The 22,106-nt window shown below is 30.4% G+C and overlaps 1 protein-coding gene across 1 annotated transcript; it reads right to left on the reverse strand.

Moving 5' to 3' along the window:
• Positions 1 to 8,598: 8,598 nt before the first annotated feature.
• LOC135926734 (uncharacterized) lies at positions 8,599 to 11,370 on the reverse strand. Its single transcript, XM_065462665.1, has one exon. It carries the CDS (start codon positions 11,368 to 11,370, stop codon positions 8,599 to 8,601), a length of 2,772 nt encoding a protein of 923 aa, XP_065318737.1.
• Between the last annotated feature and the right edge of the window lie 10,736 nt (positions 11,371 to 22,106).

The raw sequence follows: 22,106 nt of genomic DNA on the forward strand, positions 1-22,106 counted from the left end.
ATCTTCTTTGAAGATTTTTGAGCGTAGTGTTGTTAAATTGCTGGGTCGGGTCGGCTTGGCCGAAAATCCAGCAAGGTTTGAGCCGAAAAAAACGACCTTAAACCCGAGCCAACCCATTTAGCCATAGATCAGACCCGACCCGACCCAATGGGCCACATGAGCCGACCCATTGGGCCGACCCGATGAGTCGGCTTGCTGGGTCGGATTGTTGGGTCGGCTTGATGGGTCGGCTTGTTGGGTCGGCTTGTGGGTCGGCTTGGTGGGTCGGCTTGGTGGGTCGGCTTGCTGGGTCGGCTTGATGGGTCGGCTTGATGGGTCGGCTTGTTGGGTCGGCTTGGTGGGTCGGCTTGATGGGTCGGCTTGATGGGTCGGCTTGCTGGGTCGGCTTGTTGGGTCGGCTTGTTGGGTCGGCTTGTTAGGTCGGCTTGCTGGGTCGGCTTGCTGGGTCGGCTTGATGGGTCGGCTTGATGGGTCGGCTTGTTGGGTCGGCTTGATGGGTCGGCTTGATGGGTCGGCTTGTTGGGTCGGCTTGGTGGGTCGGCTTGCTGGGTCGGCTTGTTGGGTCGGCTTGATGGGTTGGCTTGCTGGGTCGGCTTGTTGGGTCGGCTTGTTGGGTCGGCTTGATGGGTCGGCTTGATGGGTCGGCTTGTTGGGTCGGCTTGCTGGGTCGGCTTGCTGGGTCGGCTTGTTGGGTCGGCTTGCAGGGTCGGCTTGCTGGGTCAGCTTGCTGGGTGGGCTTGCGTTAAAATTTGTCATAATCGTCATCTTTTTTTCGAATTTTTTTGAAGCAAATAGGTAAAAATATATTTTGTGAACATGTTAAATTAAATTTTTAGTGAATATGTACCTTAGAAAAGTGACAATTGTCATAATCTTCTTTTTTAAGTTTTTTCGAATTTCTTTGAAGCAAATAGGTAAAAATATATATTAACATGTTATATTAAATTTTCAGTGAATATGTACCTTAGAAAAGTGACAATTGTCATAATCGTCATTTTTAAGTTTTGTCGAATTTTTTTGAAGCAAATAGGTATAAATATATATTGTAAACATGTTAAATTAAATTTTCAGTGAATATGTACCTTAGAAAAGTGACAATTGTCATAATCGTTATTTTTAAGTTTTTTCGAATTTCTTTGAAGCAAATAGGTAAAAATATATATATTAACATGTTAAATTTAATTTTCAGTGAATATGTACCTTAGAAAAGTGACAATTGTCATAATCGTCATTTTTAAGTTTTTTCGAATTTCTTTGAAGCAAATAGGTAAAAATATATATATTAACATGTTATATTAAATTTTCAATGAATATGTAGCTTAGAAAAGTGACAATTGTCATAATCGTCATTTTTAAGTTTTTTCGAATTTCCAAATAGGTAAAAATATATATATTAACATGTTATATTAAATTTTCAGTCAATGTGTATCTTAGAAAAGTGACAATTGTCATAATCGTCATTTTTAAGTTTTGTCGAATTTTTTTGAAGCAAATAGGTAAAAATATATATTGTAAACATGTTAAATTAAATTTTCAGTGAATATGTACCTTAGAAAAGTGACAATTGTCATAATCTTCATCTTTAAGTTTTTTTAAACTTTCTTTTAATCTTAGTGGTTTTTAATATTATAAAGTTCAAAAATTTTATTTTTTTTATCACCACGCTTGAAATGTAAAAATTAAAAAAACATTTTATTTATGTTTAAAGTCTTGTAAAAAGTTTTGGATATTTAATAGATTTTCTAAAACCATTGAATCTAGTAATAAGGTGTCACTGCAATTATATTTTATTCCAATGAGGAAAATTTTATTTAAAATTGTTTTAAGCCTATTTAAAAAAATTTTGATATTGGAAAGATGTTATAAAATATTTGGATTCAGTAAGAAATTTTTTCTTTCATTACTTTTTGACTCCACCCTTAAAAATCTAGAAATATAAAATAAATTATACTTATTTTCAGACTAGTAAAAAGTTTTTATAATTAGAAAAATATTTCTAAATCTCTAATATTGATACTGCTATTATATTTCATTCTTTTTTTTTTAACTTGAACTTAGTTTATAATATTTGGTATTAGATATGAGTGGTATATCCTTTGAAACTTTTTAAAGGATTGCTAGATAATAGGAAAATACAGGGAAAATTGAGCGAACTCATTTTTAAATTTAAGACATTCAGATATATTTTTTCTAATCTTATAAAAATATTAAGTAATATGTAACTACTATAAATTTTTTATATCAAATTTGATTTGAAACACAAGATTTTAATTATTATTTGATTTAAGATCATGGATATAATTCTTGACAAATTTTAAATTATTTTTCATAATTTCTGAGTTTTACAAATATTTTGTTTACATATCACGATTGTTAAAGCGATTGTTAGCGGGCCTTGCTAAACCCCCTAAATACTTTCTACCACTATTGCATCATTATAAATTTTAATTGATTTTTTTTCTTTGGTAATTGTGTGGATGACTTATGCAAAATCCAATTATTCATACTTAAGAATGAATATCATAGAAAAAATTTGGAAAACATTAAGATCTTCAGAGATACTACTAATTAGGAATTAAAAATTTTTTATCTATAAACCCCCCCCCCCCTTTTCTTTTTAGAAATATTAACTATTATTTTTTTAAAAATGATATATTTATTATTCATTTATCGCAAGTAGGCTCTTATATTTTATAAGTAAAAATTTACAAATGCAAAATAAATAAGGCACATTTTCATATCTTTATTATTTTCATAAATAAAAAATAAAAATTATATGAAATCAAATAACAAATAATTGAAAAATAACAAATTATACAAAAAATTCGTCACGCAAATTTAAAACATTAACATCCCATGAATTTATACATAGGCATTGTTTTAACGTTGAGGCTGACATCCTATTCCTCTTCTTAGTAATGGTTGCGCCGGCTCGAGAAAAAATACGTTCGCTTGCTACGGACGCAGTTTGTTCGCATAAGTAATCCTTGGCCATTGTCGACAGCTTTGGAAAACGATTAGCGTTTCGAGACCACCAATCTATAATATCAACAGAGGTTTGAGCAACCGGATCTGTTAAATATTCTTCGATTTCTTCTCCGTCTAAATTTGGCATAATGTATGATTTCCTTAATATAAAATATTTAAATTAAATTAACTATTTATTATATAATCAAATCCATTGTAAAACCTTGTAACAAACATATTTTAAAAATGCCTATTTTGCAACTATATGCTTTATTAATTTTATAAGTTCTTAAGTCTCTATTTTTAAATGTTTAATAAATATTTATATTAACTCAAATAACTATCATAATTTTTGTTTAATGTAAGCATAATATTTAAATTTAGTCACTCCAATATAGCTTCAAAAATGTTTGTTAGAAGTTTTTATGAGTATTCTATATAATTAAGTATTTATATTTACCTTCTTAACTCATTCAGAATATTGACAGACATTAGATTGGATTCATTATTATCCTCCTCCTCGAAATCATATATTGATTTCGATGTACCATAATCATCAAATACTTTTTTGAATTTTTCATAAAACCCAAGGTTATTTATGAAATTTGGTAAAAATGTTTTCTTAATTCTTGGATCAAGAAATGATGATGCATAATTTGAAAATGTGGTGAAATATTCGATATAAATATTACATTTTTCTTTCATTATATTAGCAGCACTTTTTATAATTATATTTTTATGTGATTGGGCATTAAGCGATAAAGAATTCGCTATATTATCTAAATATAAGGCTGACATCCCAATTGTAGATGATGACGCCGAACTTATTTCACACGTGATTTTATAGAATGGATATAAAAATGACTCTAGCTCAATCAATAACTTAGCCTCCTCCTGGTTCAAATTATCTTTATTGGGTAAATATCGCCTACTTATATTAATGATGGCATCTATATTCTATTAAAATATGATTATAAAAAATATCAAATAATAAAATATTACTTTATTAACAGTAGTTATCATTAAATACATACTGTTCCATCTAGTGGCTATATCTAGTGGTATCCTACAACCTCCACTTAAATTGATATACTCTTGCATAAACTTTGGGCTTTTATACATTTTGCTAATTAAAATATGTATTTTGGCAAGATGAGTAGATAAGCTGTCTAAGCCCGCTTGAACGATAATATTAATTACGTGTGCTAAGCATCTATTATTATTTGCATTAGCGTTACCATTATTTATGAAATAATCTACCAACAAATCGGCAGCTACTATAACATTTGCAGCATTATCATGGGTTATAGATAATATATTTTTTTCAATTTGGAATTCCTCAAGAGTTGATATTATCAACTCAAATATATCTATTCCCGTGTGAGGATGCGGGAATTCTATTATATCTAGTAAAAAAAATTTCAACTTCCAATCCTTATTTATAAAATGGACTGTTAGTGCACAATATGATAGAGAATTTAGCCCAGTCCAGATATCTGTAGTTAATGATAACTGACATTCTTCTTGATTCAAAATGTTTATTATATTGTTTTTGGCACAATTATATAATGAGCCTAGGTGCTTGATGGCAGTTTGCCTGCACCATATTTTGACATTCTTATTTAAATACTAAATATGTCCTTAAAATATTGATTATCTATTGTATGAAAGGCAATATTATTTTTTATCAAATATCGAAGTATTAATTACAATACAAATTTTCATCAGCAGTTAATTTTCTAGAACCATATAATGTATCGGGTACTTTAACAGATACAGTGGATAGGGATTATGGGTGTGAAGTTATTATGTGTTTTCGCAAATTGGCTAAAAATATAAATAAACTTTCGGCATTAAAAATTCATTATTATTTTTTATATCTTATTTAGTAATTCAACATTTTGATCAAAAAAAACCAAACAAGATCTTATTTAGTGTTGTACAAAGGCCAAGTCGGCTCCGTTTATTTATTATTTAAATATTTTGAAATAATTAATTTAAATATATATATATATATTAAAAAATATTAAGAATGCTATAAAAAAAAATTATGTATAAAATATTAAAACATATATCAGAGACCTGCAGAGGTTTTATTTCCACGGCCCGTCCCGACCGATTTTTTTGAAAAATTTTTTTTAGGCCCAGCCTTCATTTAAAAATTTTTTTTGGCCCTGCCTGGATTTTTTAATTATATTCAACCTGGTGTTATATATAAAAATTCACCTATTCGGTATTTTACCGTATTTTTCAGCGAGAATTATCATTTAATAAGCATATTTATTTTATCTTTTAAACAAATATTTATATTACATATTGATACTATAAAAAATTTGTTATATAATAAATTGTATTTGTGGTAATTTTAATTAGTTTATAAAAAATACATGGTAAAAAATAGTGTTGTTAAATGGCTCGATTTGAGCCGATTTTTAAAAACGGCTAACTCAAAATTTTATCCATAAAATTATTAGGCAAAACCGGAAATTTTGATCATAGATGCCACAAAGGTATGGAAATCTATAAGCTAAATCTCGAGGCTTAGGCAATATTTACCTGTCTAAAATATAGTTAGCCGTTTTTAAAAATCAGATCAAATCGAGTAGTTGAACAACATTAGTAAAACGCTAAAAGTTTGAGAATATATAATATTGTATTATAAAAGAAATAACAGTGTTATTTATAAAAATAAAACTAATATTCATAAAAATGTAAGATAAATTTTCTTTTAAATATTTTAGATTACATTGACAAATATAATTCATCGGGTATCTAAAAAAAATTTCAGGCTTAAAACAAACAAATTTTGATATTACAATCTATTCAAGGTATCTGTCATTTTCAATAGAATTGGTTAGTTTTATTTTATTATACTAATTTTTAAAATTTATTTAGATTAATATTAATAGTGACAAAGAGGGAGAAAGAAGTAATAATCAATGAAGCATCAACAAGTTCCGACATTGTTTATCCATGACAATTTATAGAGCATATTTTAAAAAATATTTCAAAATAATGAAAACATATCTGCCATGTCTACCAAAAAATATGAAAATTTTAGTTAGCATTACCTCAACTTGCAAGTTGCAACACTGCAGCCATTTTCAGTTGTTGAAAATGTTTCATTTATAAAAATAATCAAAACATTAGCTCCACAAAAAAATATAATTTGCCGACATACAGTTGTTGGCCGATTTTTTCAGCAACCCATAGCAGCAGATATGATTGTTTAATGATTTAAATTTTGATACAAATTTTAAATTATTTTTTCAAAAAGTCGAGATTTTAGTATTTTTAAGCGCAGAAAGACTTAGTAGTATAGCTAAAAATGTCTTTACAAATAAACGAGGGTGCTTTAATGACCAAAATTTTGAAAATATTTTATTACTGAAATAAATAATTATTTATAATCATATATTTCGATTTCCATATATTAAATTAAAATCTAGTGTTGTTAAACGGCTTGAGCCGATTTTTTTAAAAGCTGAAAACGAGCTGTTTAACAACAATATTAAAATCTAAAAATCATTATTTTAGTTATATTTTGATAAATATGATAACGAGTCAATATTTTTAGTTCATTTCATTAATTTTTACAATAGAATCTAATTTAAGATTATACAAACTATATTAGTAGTGTTTAAAGTCCGGTCGGACGTCGGGCCGACGGTCCGGTCCAAGTCGGTCCCATCATGCTCTTGTGTCTAATGGGACGGTCCGGTTCTACAACACGGTTCTGTGTTCCGGTCCGATTGAAGACCGATTAAAGAAAATAAAAGTTTACAATACTATGATTAAATTAAATTTTTGGAAATGATTGAATACATAAATCCTAATATTAAAGTGTTCACTTATAATACCTTTCGAAAAAAAAAATTCTAAACAATTACCTAGGTAAAATGAGTCATAAATATTCATACTAGCAAAATTGCCAGGAAAAACTTTTGTAGCTTAATAAAAAAAATTATATGGGACCGACTGGACCGAACCGATAGTCACACGGTCCGGTCTCATTTGACTTAACGGTCCATTATTCCGATCTTATTTTAGAAAAAAGGGACCGGACCATTGCAAACACTATATATAAGAGTATAATAAAAATTGTATCTATATCTAGATAAATTTTCAGACGATGTATCCGTATCTAGATCCATTTAAAAAGTATCTATTAACAACTCTGATATAATTGATTATTGAGTAGGTATTTTATATTTAACATGTATATTTTATTTTATAGTGCTATATATAACTATATTTAATACAAGATATATATGTGCAATGAATATGAATTTAGATAATCAATTTAAAACAAAATATATAAGTATGATGTCATACTATTATTTTTTTAAAAATGTAAATAGTTAGTTATAAAAATCATATAATTTGAATAAGGGAACAAATGAGGCCGTTATAAATGAATGCCCACGAGGCCGTATCGTAACGAGTCCACCCCCTGCCGGCGCGGTTTAAATTTTTTAAATTATTAAGCCCGAACTAAATTATTTTTATAAAATAGGTCTCGGGCCAGGAATGTTTAATATATTAACTTGTAGTTATAAAGAATATTTGAGCAACCTAATTTAGCTAGTATACTCATGTTCTGAATAAATTTTTTCACTCAAAATAGCGATGGCACACTATTTCTACATAATTATAATTTTTAACTTAAATCTGAATAAATTTTTTTACTCCAAATGGCGATGGTACACTATTTCTACATAATTATAATTTTAAAAATTATTAATCAAAAGTAAATTTTTGCTGAAAAGTCGGCTAGAGCAACTCCTGAGCCAACTCATATGGCTTATTGAGCCAGCATCTGAGTAATTTTTCTATTCAAAAACTGGCTGAGTTCGGCTTAGCCCTTTTACAACACTAATATTTTATTACGTAAAAACAAAGGTACAATAAGGTAAAAAAAATATATTTAATTAAATCATTCGTTAAAAATTTTTATGCTAATTTTACGTATTTTATATATTAAAAAAAATTTACTTGATGATGTACTTATGCGATAGGTTTTGTTACACAAAGTACATTTTCTATTCCCTTTTATTGGTGTATCCAAAAAAAATTTTTTGACACAAGGATCATTGGAAGATTTCAGCGGAACCAAACTTTGATCTAATATCTTTTTAAAAAAAATATCATTTGTATGATTTATATACGGGTCAGGATTTAATGGTCACTTTAGCTAACTGCAATTAGAGACCTTCATGGGTCGGGCCGGCCCACGGCATTATAAATTTTCTAGAGGGCCTGGGCCGGGATCTAGACCCATGAAGGTCTCTAACTTAAATATAATTTTACCTGAAAATCTTCACCAAATTGAGAATGACTTGAATTTTCAAATGGGGAATCGTATAAAAAAGATAGAATGTCAGATGGAGAGGAATCCATAATAAAAAGTAAAAAATATTTTTTTAATTTATAAGAGTTATTTAATATTTTTTTAAAAAATCTAATGATATATAAAAAAGAAATATAGTACATACTCGGAAAAAAAATATATATATATATTAAAACATAACTGTTTAATTATAACGAAAAAATATTTTTTTTGTGGTTAAAATCTAAATATAGTTGCGATGCAAAATATATATAAAATTAACAATGACTATATTTGATAAACTAGGAGGGAAATGGGAGTGTTTCGAAGAAACATTTGTAGTTCCCCTTTAGGATTTCAAATTGGACTTTTTGTTTAAGAGATAGGGACTCGTTTTTGACCCCTGTCCTTAACGAAATTCTTCTACCCAATTGATTTAAGAACTTTAGGGATTGGGGACCGGGGTTTCCAAGGACGCTAAAAATTAGGGGAATAAATATAAAAGAGTTAGGGAGGAATCTATATTTATTAAACTTATTGGTTTCTTGTAGTTCCAAGGGGTCGGTATTTCCGTTAGCCGGAAAGGAGGTAACACAAGAGACGTCCCAGACAAGTCTTTTGCCGCCGTGCCAAGACGTTAAAGACATGCCGTCAGGGCGCTTACCGTCAGCATTTAGGAGCCCCAATGGCTCCAAGCTATTGGGGAAACCGGCCGAAATCAAGGCTTTGCCGATTAACCTATTAAGATTGTCGAGCCTCAGGAAATGGCCACTGACTTTGAGGCACGAGAAACAATGTCTAGAGAAAGGATCAACCTGTTTGTGACAGGCGGCACAGGTGTCCACAGAAGGGATAAGGCAACCAAGCCTATGGCCAATGGCAGTTTGAAACTCATCGTCTGTGAGTAACGTTTCCTTTTTACCACTCGGAATCGCGTCTAGCCATTCATGGCCGTTAGAGTTTTTTTTTGCGTTTCTGAGCAGTTGAAGGTTAGTTAGCTCAGGATACATACAAAGTTTTTCAAACGAGCATTGAAGCATAGGGACCAGGAAGCTCTTTAGATGGCAGGAAATTGGCTGCTCGGAGCCTTGGGTGATTAGAGTAAGCCACTCTTGTTTAGCTGAAGATAGAAGGGGATCGTTTAACTCGATAAGCGAGGAAATAGAATCGGCGAAGGATATTCGAGATGAAAGAAAACACGCAATTGCCATAAGGAAGGGGGGTAACAATCCCAGTCCACCCTGGTAAGCGGGCATAGAGGCGAGGGACCAATTGAAATCGGAAAAATTTAAGCCTAAAAGGGATTCGATAAAATGTTTAAATTTTAATTCGAAGACCTTAAGGAGAGTATTGTACTGGAAAACGGGGGAAGATTTAAATAAATGTAAGAATTTAGGTAGAAAAAGACATTTTTTGGTGAGAAAGAAGAACTGATGTTTGGGGAGATGAGGAAGATTCTTGAGTGAATTGGAAAGGGAATGGATCAAATCCTCAAAAGTTTTTTGACAAAAGGAGATTGAAAAACCAATAGGGGAACCTAAAAGACAGAGTTCCTCATGCGGAATGATTGTAAAATCTAAGGGAGGAATAAAATCCTTATTGTTGAGGGAGGAAATTTCACACTTTTTCCTATTTAGGGAAAGACCAATTTTCGAAGCTTCCATTTCAACGTACTCTATGGCCGACATAACATTGGATAAAGAACCGCCAAAAGAGCCATCGTCGAGATACCATAAATTAAGGTCTAATTGGAAATTAGTCTTTAAATTTTTGATCAAATCATGAATCCCTATAGTAAAGAGCATGGGGCCTAGAGGATCACCTTGCTGTATCCCCTCTTCGGAGGAGATGGAAAATTCCCCGAATTTGAGTAACGAAGGGAATCCATAACAGGAATTAAGGAAATTCCCATATTTTGGGAAATGGTGTAAAAAAGATGGTAAGAATGCCCTCCTATGGATGGTGTTGAAGGCATTTCTGAAGTCTAACTTGCAGAAAACCTTATCGGCCTCAGTATTTATAAAAATACGCGCAACATGTGAGGCCACTTCACACCCACCTCTCACTCCAAATCCTAACTGTGAAGGAAATAAGAAGGAACTAGCCTTAGGCCGAATCCTATTTACGATAGCCTTGGCGACTAAGCGACGAAAGAATGACCCTATGGCTATGGGTCTAACGCCGCCATCCGGTTTGGTCAAGGAGACAAGACGGGCGCCAAAAATAATGGGACGAATGCAAAGGGGAACTTCGCGTACGAGGATATTATTGCACAGTTCGGTTAATGCTTTCAACAAAGGGTCAATGAAGCCACTATCAGGGCATTGAATTAACTCCACAAAGAAACCAGGTCTGAAGCCGTCCAACCCCCCTGTCGTCCCTTTTTTAAAGGACTTTAAGCACTTAAGTACTTCGTCACAGGTAAAGGGAATAGGGGAGGAGGCATGCGGGTGGATGTTAAAAGGGGACGCTCGTGGATGTTTTTCAAGAAGTTGTTTAAATATGGTAACGTTGATAGGAGAAATAGAGTCATCGGAGGACAATATTCGGGCCGCACCGCTAATATCTCCAAGATCTAATTTTTCGGAGATCAATTTGTGACGGAAGGAGTTGGGGTTTAAAGCGTACGAAGGAGAAAATTCATCGATAATTGTATTTTCAAAATTGGAAACTTTTTCCTTAATTAAGGCAGATAAGTTATTTATTTTATTTTTGGGTTTAACTAGGACTCGAAAACAAAAACTAACCAGGTCTAACCATAAGGGTAGTGAGGAGAAATCCGAATTCAAATTATTTATAAGTGACATGAGGAACCTAGAGATAGACTCTCGGGCGGCTATAGGGATCCTAGAAAGAACTGGGGGCTTATGCGAATTAAGGAATAAATCAACAGAGCTTGAGGAACATGGTGGAATGGGGTCATACGAGTGAGGAGCGTTAATTAAAGGATCTAGGCCGTAAGAGAGGGGAAATTTTCCAGAATTGTGGCACGCGGGTGAACCATGTTTCCTAAACACGCCATTTAAATTAAGCGAAACTATTTTTAAGCATACTTGACAACAAGAGTTAACCATGAGATGGCTTTGAAAGGGAGAAAACACAAAAAAAAATATATATATTAACGGATATAATTTTGATTGGAAGAAGAAAAAAAGATGAAATGGGGAAAAAAAAAATCAAAATTGGGAAGAGAGGAATACCTGATCTATCCTTTCAGAAGTATTATCGAGATTAGAGGGGTTGGTAAATTTGAAAAAAAATAATAATAAATAAACAATAATATTTATAAAATAAGACTAGGTACAAAAAGTATAAAAAGTATTATTACGAACAAAAAAAAAGGGGGGGGGGGGGTATAAACAAGAAAAAAGGGGGAAAGAAAAAAATCAAAAATTGAAAGAAAAAAGAAAGATTATGAACAATCGAAATTAGGAGGGTTGGTAAATTTAAAATAATAATAAATTAGATGCAATGGCAAATAAAAAAAAAAAATAATCGAAAATACTGGCAAGAAATGCAAAAAAAAAAAATTAAACTTTGTCGGGGAAATCTTTAGGGTGTGGTAATGTAAAAAGAATTCAAACTTAAGGAAATTTTTCTACGGCCGCAAAATAGGGAAATCTTAAGGTTGTCTTAGAACTATTCGTTACACAAAAGAAGTTAAGCGTTTCTACTATTTGAAAAAGAAAGTTTTGATAGGACAAGCCTCCCTCGATAGTGCTTTCAGCGAATGTTGATATGTAGTTGGAAGAGCGATAATTGATTATTTCGAATATGTTGGCATAATATTATATCATCTTTGAAGAGTGTAGATTATTATATTTTAGAAATCGACATTTTAATTGGACAAGATGTCTTTTTTTTTGGGAGAATTGAAAAGGGACGATATTTTCCGTGAATGGAGAGAACATTATCTACGACCTTATATAAGAAATTGTTGGAGAAAATCATCGTAGGAAAGAATAGTCAATTTCGATAACTATGACCGGGCATTAGTAGAGGCTCGGGGAATAAGAAAATCCAAAAAATATAAAAACCGGAAGAGGAGATATGCTCAAAAATAAATAAAATATTGTTTTTTTTTTATTGTTCGAAAATTGTGCTTTCCGCGAATGTTGATAAGTAGTTGGAAGAGCGATAATTGATTATTACGAATATGTTGGTATAATATTATATATTAAAAATATAGTAGATACAATTGTTCAGATGGCACCCATTCCAATATAAACCTTATCCTATATTCTGTTGACGATTCAATTAAATCCCATTCATATAAAAATATTTAAAAAAATATTATATTTTAAAAGTAATAAAATAATTTTGACGGGTTTCGTTTTGTTAAACCAAACCTTTAAATTAATAATACCCCCATGTGGGATTAGAAAAAATTTTCTATACCAGCGACAGCGATAATAAAATGACGGTTTATGGTATGGATAAAAAGGGAAGATTTGAAATGTAATTTTGTTATTTATTAAAAATAAGTCATAAAAAAAATATAAATTGAATAAAATGATTATTTTTTTGTTGACCATTTTTATTTAAAAGAAAGGAAAAAAAGAAATGTGTGTTTTGAGATAAATAGTTACAATAGGTCATATTGAAAAGTGATTTGGTTTTTGAAATTAAAATTATTAATTTTTACCATGTTGGTACAATAAGTTAAAGTATTTATCTTTGATTATTAGTTACTTGCTTTTTTTTAAACATATTTTTTTAAATTTAATTCGAGCCGTGCATGTGTTTGTTTTGTTGTGAGTATACATATAAATTTGATTGTCTTTTTTTTATTTTTTTTAAAAAATATGAAATGAATCCTTTGACTTTGTATTAATTAAAATTTATAATGAAAATAAACAATTCATCAATCTGGATGATTAATATATAATTTAAAAAAATTAATAATTTATTGTGATTTTATTTTTAGTTTATTTTTAGTTTATCAAAGATCAACTGTCAATGCAGGGTAAAAGAAACCCCCATTTTTCTCAAAAAAAAAGAAGATATATATATAGAATAATACCACATTACAATTGGCCAAACTACCCCTTCTACCATATATTTTCTTTTAAATTTCTAAAAATCTACTACCACACATTTTTTAAAAAGACAGAAAAAAATGGCTAATTTGTTAGTGAAAAAAAATATCAGATTTTACTTCGATTTTTATTTATTAATGTTGATCTTTATATTTATAGATCAATAATTACATCTAAACTTCCTTAAAGATATTCTCTAAAGACTATCATTTATATGTGTGAAGCGGTATTAATAATGTCTAAAAATTAGAAATGACTTATACTCTCATTTTTTATATTTAAATTAGACAGGTTTAAGGTTTTATTTCTTTAAACAAACAATCGTTGCCAAAAATACGTATTTCCTGATGACAACCCCCCATGTATAATATACCTATTAGAGATCTGCAAAGTTAGGCCCGGCCCGTACCGGGCTCGAGTCAGGCCCGAACGGGCTTCGGTCCGGGCTCGGGCCTAATTCTATTTAAAATAATCGGGTTCGGGCCGAGCCTAATATTTTAAAAAAATTTGGGCTAGGTCGGGTCGGACCTTGCAAATTTTATTAAATATATCTAAATTTATCAATTTTATATTGAAAATTTTTGATTTATGTCTTTTATTTTTATTTGAATAAATTCGGGCCAGGTCGGTCCGGCTTTTTTTAAAATAAAATTTTCAGGCCCGGCCAAGATTTTTTTTAAATAAATTATATTTATTTTTGATTTTTATAGCGAATAATAACGATTTCAAATATAGGCTGTTCTAAAAAATACAGCCCGGCTTGGGTGTTTTTTTAAAAATTTTCGGGCCCTGGTCGGGTATATTTAAAAAAATCAGGTCTCCGAAAAACATACCAAGAAGTACAACATCTGAAAGTAGATTTAAAGGTTTGATCTTTTGAATATTCATAGGCATTTGACAACAAGCAAGAATGAGATAATTGAAAAATTAGCTCAATCACAACGAAGATTGGATTTTACATTGTAAATATATAACATACAAAATGCAATTATTCCTAAGAAACTTTTTGTGTAAAGGCTCAAAAAATTCAAATTTCTATTTTGGGTCATTTAAGTGATTTTTTACATATAATTTTTTTATAATTCACATTAATTTAAAATTGTGTATTAGAAATAGTTATTAGTCCTGATAAATTTATGCTTGATATTTTTAAAAAACAATAATATTTCTTCAAAATTTATTATCCCCCCCCTCCAGACCGAATTCCCGCGTACGGAACTGAGTCGATATATTTGGTATAATATGGGATTCAAATCATATTACTTATATTTAAAGAGCAATAACTATTGTTCTAGTAATCTTCAGTTTAAGATTCTAAAAATATTAGCTATAGGGTTGTTAAACGGCTCGATTTGATCCGATTTTTATCACATCCAATATTTTAAGAAAAATATTGTCTAAACCTCTAGATTTTTCTGATAGATGTTTAAATTAAAGGTCAGCAACAGGCGAGTTATCTCATGCCAGCCTATGTCCGGCTATAAAAAATTATTTTAAATATTTTAACATTCTTACAATATATTTTTTTAACTATTTAATTTAAAAAAATTCGAAAAAACTTAAAAATGACGATTATGACAATTCACTTTTCTAAGCTACATATTCACTGAAAATTTTATTTAACATGTTTACAATATTTATTTTTACCTATTTGCTTCAAAAAAATTCGAAAATACTTAAAGATGACGATTATGACAATTGTCACTTTTCTAAGGTACATATTCACTGAAAATTTAATTTAACATGTTTACAATATTTATTTTTACCTATTTGCTTCAAAAAAATTCGAAAAAATTTAAAGATGACGATTATGACAAATTTTAACGCAAGCCGACCCATCAAGCCGACCCAGCAAGCCGACCCAACAAGCCGACCCAGCAAGCCGACCCAACAAGCCGACCCAGCAATCCGACCCAACAAGCCGACCCAGCAAGCCGACCCAACAAGCAGACCCAGCAAGCCGACCCAACAAGCCGACCCAGAAAGCCGACCCATCAAGCCGACCCAGCAAGCCGACCCAACAAGTTGACCCAACAAGCCGACCCAGCAAGCCGACCCAGCAAGCCGACCCAGCAAGCCGACCCAACAAGCCGACCCAGCAAGCCGACCCAGCAAGCCGACCACAAGCCACAGCCGACCCAGCAAGCCGACCAAATGGGTCGGCTCAACAGGCCCATTGGGTCGGGTTGGGTCGTGGTCGATTTTTCAACCCTGGCTCAGGGTTGAGCAGATTTCTACGACTTCGGCTCGGGTTGTGGGTCGTAAAAAACCAACCATTTAACAACACTATTTGAGCGAGATCTAGCTCAAAAATTTGAGCAAGATCTTTGAAGATCGTAAAATTTGAAGATCTTTTATTTTTTAAAATTTTTGTGTAACGATCTTCAAAGATCTTCATGATATTTATTTTTTTACCCCTTTATTAAAAGCCCAGATGTTTTTCACTTTTCATCAAGGCAGGAGGAGAGGTATAAAACATAAAAGAAATATTATATTAATAAAATTGAAAAACATCTGGGCTTTTAATAAAGTGGTAAAAAAATAAATATCATGAAGATCTTTGAAGATCGTTAGTACACACAATTTTTAAAAAATAAAAGATCTTCAAATTTTACGATCTTGATCTTTGAAGATCTTTTTATTTTGAGCAATGTACAACTCTGTTTGTCTCCAATTGTCATGGTATTGTTTTTCCCACCTGCATCGCTGGCCCATATCGGCGATACTCACTCCACATCTCCCCCGCTGCCCTTGTATCACTTACTGGTTCTTGAACGTCACTCCTCGTGTAGCCACAATCCCTTGTAGCATTCGTACCTTGGAGACAGTCAAGTGACCCATCCTGCCACACCGGAAGCACCAGCGTCTACTGCTGGTTGGTGTCTGCGAGATTTCCCACCCCTTCTTCTCATCCACGAGTCAGGGATCTGCCGAGGTCTGAAAATTAGCTGGATCTCAAAATCTTCAAATATCCACATTCGCTGCATATTTATTCTAAAAATATAGCTAACGCACTCTAATTAATTTTATTTCTCACAAAATACTCTCTTATTTACCTTACACAACAATTTTGTTAATTTAATAATATTAGAAAAATTTTATTTATTTTTTTTAACCGAATTTTTTTTTTTTAATTTACTAAAATTCAAAAATTTTATCTTAAAAATAATTTTATATTTTACTAACTTATCTCCCTTTAATTTAATAATATTCAACAAAAATCTCCTTTTAATTTAATAATATTCAAACATTTCATAACAAAATTTTTTTATATTTTATAAAACTTACCCCTTTTCCTTTTCCCTTTAAGAATATTCCTTCGTAAAATATAACCAAAAAAAAACTTTTCTTCCCTTTTTCTGGGCCCAAATTATCGTGTCATCCCCCTTTTTATTCCAATCTGATTTTAACTTAACTTTTCTCCATTCCCAAAAATCCTTCCCATTCCTAATGATTTATTACTCCTCCATATAACTTTTCCCCTTTTCCAAAACCCCAAATTTACGAAATATTATCCTCATTTTTTTTTAAATTTTAATTTCATCTTACTTATTCACGTTACCTTAATTCTAATTCTCCCCTTTTCCTTCCTAACTTGGATAATTTATTGCTCTTCTCCAATTCTTTTACTAAACTTTTATTTTGACACTATTTTTTTAATCTAAATTTTAGCTTGTCAACATTTTTATTTTTCAAACATTTTTTTTTAAATTAAATCCTTGCACCTGTCGCGCACATCTCCCAACTTAACTTTGCTCTTCAACAAAATATTTTATTTTGAATTAATCTTCAAACTAAGATTATTAACGAATAAGATGGGTTATTATTACCATTTACATATAACATTATTAAGTACTTATTTGGTATCAGATTAAGCTAAACTTTCAAATGCATCAATTGCAATAATTATTTATTATTAAGTATCCTTCCCGAGGCAAATGAACCATCTTTCCTTCTCCCTCGCCTTCATTGCTAACCCCCTTTAAGATGGGCAAGTAAATAATATTCTCCCTTTCAACACGACTATATATACATATATATATTTTTTAATATACTCCATAACTTTGACCCTAATACATGGATATACATATATTTTTGCTTTTCCCCTTTTATGCATTCCCTCCGCCTCGTATCTTATGACCCTTGCTCATTTATCCTCCTTTGCAATTTCCCTCAGGGTTTTGGGCTCGTCCGTCTACGGATTTGATCCCTGTGCCTAACTCCCTGTCTTCCGTCGGCGAATTCGACTTTATTTGCTTCCCATATTTCCCGTAATCACCTCTGGCTCCCATTTTTTTTACTTCCAAATATTCTAGCCCATACTGCTTGGCCCACCATAAATTCCGCTTCATTTCCCTTCTCTACCCGTTGCTTTTCTTGATTTGCCGGTCTCAGTGAATCTAACCAAATTTGAGTTCTCCGTCCTAAAAATTCTCTTCCAGTGACGGCTCCTCTTTTTTTTACTGTTGTTATAATAAGTCATTTTTCCAAGAAAAAAAACTAATTCTAATTCATGATAATAATCTTTTAATAACAATATATAAATATCTATATCGTAATAATAATTTCCCAAAAAACAACAATAATCTAATATTATATAAATTTTTACAAATATTATTTTTTTTACTTCTATTTTTTTATAACAATATATATCCAAAAACAACAATAATCCAATATTATATTAATTTTTACAAGTATTATTTTTCCACTTTCACCACATTATTTATTTTTCCATATCATGGTATAATAATATACATAAGAAGACGGCTCGGTCTGTATTTTTTTTCAAAAATACTTTCGGTCCGGGTAGGCCCATTCAGGCCCTGCCCGGATTTTTTTCAAAATATGTTACATTTATTTTTAATTATAGCTAATAATGCTGAGATAAAACCCTTGTCGGCGTTCATCGGTAAATTAATGGAACTATGAGCCAAGTTTTTTGTAGATAAAGAATGGCCACCGTAAGTGGCTAATGTGGAGATTATATATATATTAATATAATCGGATATTTATTAATTTTTTTAAAATGATTTTTTGACTAATCCTAAAAGATCCCGACTGACGCTCGTACTCGATGACCAGTTATAAATGTTACCTCCTCTTGATAATGCTGAACATTACAAATTGGTTTATAAAATTAATTAATTCTAAAATAAGCTCGAAATATTGGTGAGATCGTGGATAATCAGCCATAGATGATTGACTGGTCATATCTCAACCTATATTGAATTGATTTCAATTTGTCAAAATGTGTATATACATGCACCTTCTATTTATTCGAATGATTGGCCCAATATAAAAAACATTAAATAAAATTGTTTTTAGTGCCTTTCTACTCAAATCTATTTCTTTCCTATATATAAAAATATGAGCAATCAAATTACTGATATTTTATATAAGTATCATTAATATGTAAAAAAGACTAGTTTTTATAAATTTGACCAGGTGTTGAAGATTAGCTATAAAGGTATTTATGCATATTACTATGTTGTGGTACCAGTTCTAACTCAACGTAAAAAACGTTAGTTTTTTCATATATGTGTATGGTACTGACGTAAAATTTCCTGGAATTTAAGTCATGAGAAAATTCTTGAGGGAAAAAAATAAGAAATTAAACTCTCAAAATATTTTATTTATATAAGTTTAGAAAGGAATTAATATTTTGCAATAAATGATAAAATGGTTTAAAAATCATCCAAAAATCATAAATACATTCACTAGAAGATATACGTCTCTTTATTGGTTGTTTCCATTTTATTAGATTCTAGAATTTCATCATGTAGATGTAAATTGTAATAGATTGAAACTAATTTTCTCACTATTTAATGGGGTTGTCGATTTCTAATTATTGATTTTTTCCCCAAAAGCAGTGCATATTTTTCAGAGGAAAATAATTATAATCTGGTTTAAAAAATATATATCATATACTTAGCTTGAATAAAAAATTCTTCAATCATTACAGATCTGTAATAGCTTTTCATATTTTTTTATTACGGGTCAATAGTGTTGTTAAAACGCCGCGAGTCGCGACCCCGACCCAAAGCTCGGGTCGTTTTATTCGACTCCGGCTTAATGTTTGGGTCGTTTTTTTCGACTTCGACCCGAGTTCAAGCCGAAAAAAACGACTTCGACCTAAAATATGGGTCGTTTTTTTCGGCTTATGGGTCGTTTTTTACGACTCCGACTCAAAATTTGGGTTGTATTTTTAGACTCAAACTTGAAATTTGGGTCGTATTTTTCGACTCAAACTTGAAGTTAGGGTCGTATTTTTCAACTCCAACTTGAAGTTTGGGTCGTATTTTTCGACTCCAACTTGAAGTTTAGATCGTATTTTTCGACTCCAACTCAAAGTTTGGGTCGTTTTTCTGACTCAGACTCAAACATCGGGTCGTTTTATTCAATCCGACCCAAAATATGGATCGTTTTTTTTAAAGACGCCTTAAAGTTAGGGTTGCTTTTTTTCACCTAACCAAATATCTAGATCATTTTTTTCGACCAAAAGTCAAATAACATTTAGTAGATATTAATATTATAGGCGGGAAAGTTTCTTAAAGCTTCTTTAAATTATAACGCTCTGGATTAACTATTCCATCATAGTTATTTTTTAAAATTTTTAAGTAAAGATGTACCATAGATAGGTGACAATTGTCATAATCGCTATTTTTGAACTTTTTCAAATTTTTTTAAAGGAAATAGCTAAAAATATATATTCCAAACATGTTAAATCTAAAATTCAGTGAGGATGTATCATAGATAGGTGACAATTGTCATAATCGTTATTTTTGAACTTTTTTCAATTTTTTTAAAGGAAATAGCTAAAAATATATATTCTAAACATGTTAAATCTAAAATTCAGTGAGGATGTATCATAGATAGGTGACAATTGTCATAATCTTTATTTTTGAACTTTTTTCAATTTTTTTATAGGAAATAGCTAAAAATATATATTCTAAACATGTTAAATTAAAAATTCAGTGAGGATGTATCATAGATAGGTGACAATTGTCATATTCGTTATTTTTCAACCTTTTTTAATTTTTTTAAAGGAAATAGCTAAAAATATATATTCTAAACATGTTAAATTAAAAATTCAGTGAGGATGTATCATAGATAGGTGACAATTGTCATAATCTTTATTTTTGAACTTTTTTCAATTTTTTTAAAGGAAATAGCTAAAAATATATATTCTAAACATGTTAAATTTAAAATTCAGTGAGGATGTATCATAGATAGGTGACAATTGTCATAATCGCTATTTTTGAACTTTTTCAAATTTTTTTAAAGGAAATAGCTAAAAATATATATTCTAAACATGTTAAATTTAAAATTCAGTGAGGATGTATCATATATAGGTGACAATTGTCATAATTGTTATTTTTGAACTTTTTTAAATTTTTTTAAAGGAAATAGCTAAAAATATATATTCTAAACATGTTAAATTTAAAATTCAGTGAGGATGTATCATAGATAGGTGACAATTGTCATAATCGCTATTTTTGAACTTTTTCAAATTTTTTTAAAGGAAATAGCTAAAAATATATATTCTAAACATGTTAAATTAAAAATTCAGTGAGGATGTATCATAGATAGGTGACAATTGTCATATTCGTTATTTTTGAACCTTTTTTAATTTTTTTAAAGGAAATAGCTAAAAATATATATTCATGTTAAATTAAAAATTTAGTGAGGATGTATCATAGATAGGTGACAATTGTCATAATCTTTATTTTTGAACTTTTTTCAATTTTTTTAAAGGAAATAGCTAAAAATATATATTCTAAACATGTTAAATTAAAAATTCAGTGAGGATGTATCATAGATAGGTGACAATTGTCATAATCGCTATTTTTGAACTTTTTTCAATTTTTTTAAAGCAAATAGCTAAAAAAATATATCCTAAACATGTTAAATTAAAATATCAGTGAGGATGTATCATAGATAAGGGACAAAAGTAAAATAAAATATCTTTTTTAATTTTAGAATTTAAATAGTCACTTCACTTCCATATGGAATTTTTAAAATAATAAAACAATAAATCATTTTTTTAATATAAAATATGAATTTTTTTAAATATAATTTAGTAATTAAGGCGAGCCATATTTTTCAAAAACGTAGTGTTAAGTCGAGTTTTTTTAAGTCGTACTGTAATTCTGAGCGTTTACCGTACTTTTGCATGATGGCTAAAGATTTTTTGTCGCAGCAAAGTACATCCGTTGAGAGCGAGCGTGTCTTCTCAAGAGGGGTGGACACCGTAACAAAGAAAAGAAATCGCATGGCCTGTGAAACACTTAAACAGTGTTTATGTTTAAATTCATGGGATATCAATATCATGAATAATAAATTTTATATATAATTTTTATATCTATATATATTGTTAAATTAAATTTTTTGTACATTAATAAATATATATAATTTAAATAAAAATATTTAAACTATAAATGTATCAAATATTTAAGATGTTTTGAGCTTAGTATTCTTGTTTCAGGCTGTTGTTTTTTATGAATACTGGAGAATATTAGTGTTTTAATATTATTTGACTTTAAATTGATAACTAAAATAGTTTTTGATATTAAAATATAGAATTCTGAACACTTGAGAAAAATTACACATTAAAATTGATACTGGGATTAACTTTGGACCATGTTATAAAGCGCTTACTTTTTTCAGGCGTTAATTATTCACTATTTTATTAAGAAGAATATTATGAGAGCAATTTTTCTCATAGATTATATAAAGGTATAGATATCTATTATCAATTTCAGGATTAGTCA

The sequence above is a fragment of the Gordionus sp. m RMFG-2023 genome, chromosome 3 (assembly GCF_954871325.1).
Source record: "Gordionus sp. m RMFG-2023 chromosome 3, tfGorSpeb1-WG-v2, whole genome shotgun sequence".
Lineage (NCBI taxonomy): Eukaryota > Metazoa > Nematomorpha > Gordioida > Chordodea > Parachordodidae > Gordionus > Gordionus sp. m RMFG-2023.

Bases quoted from the DNA above. Each gene is read 5' to 3' on its own strand.
- LOC135926734 (XM_065462665.1), bottom strand. From the start codon at position 11,370: ATGGTTAACTCTTGTTGTCAAGTATGCTTAAAAATAGTTTCGCTTAAT.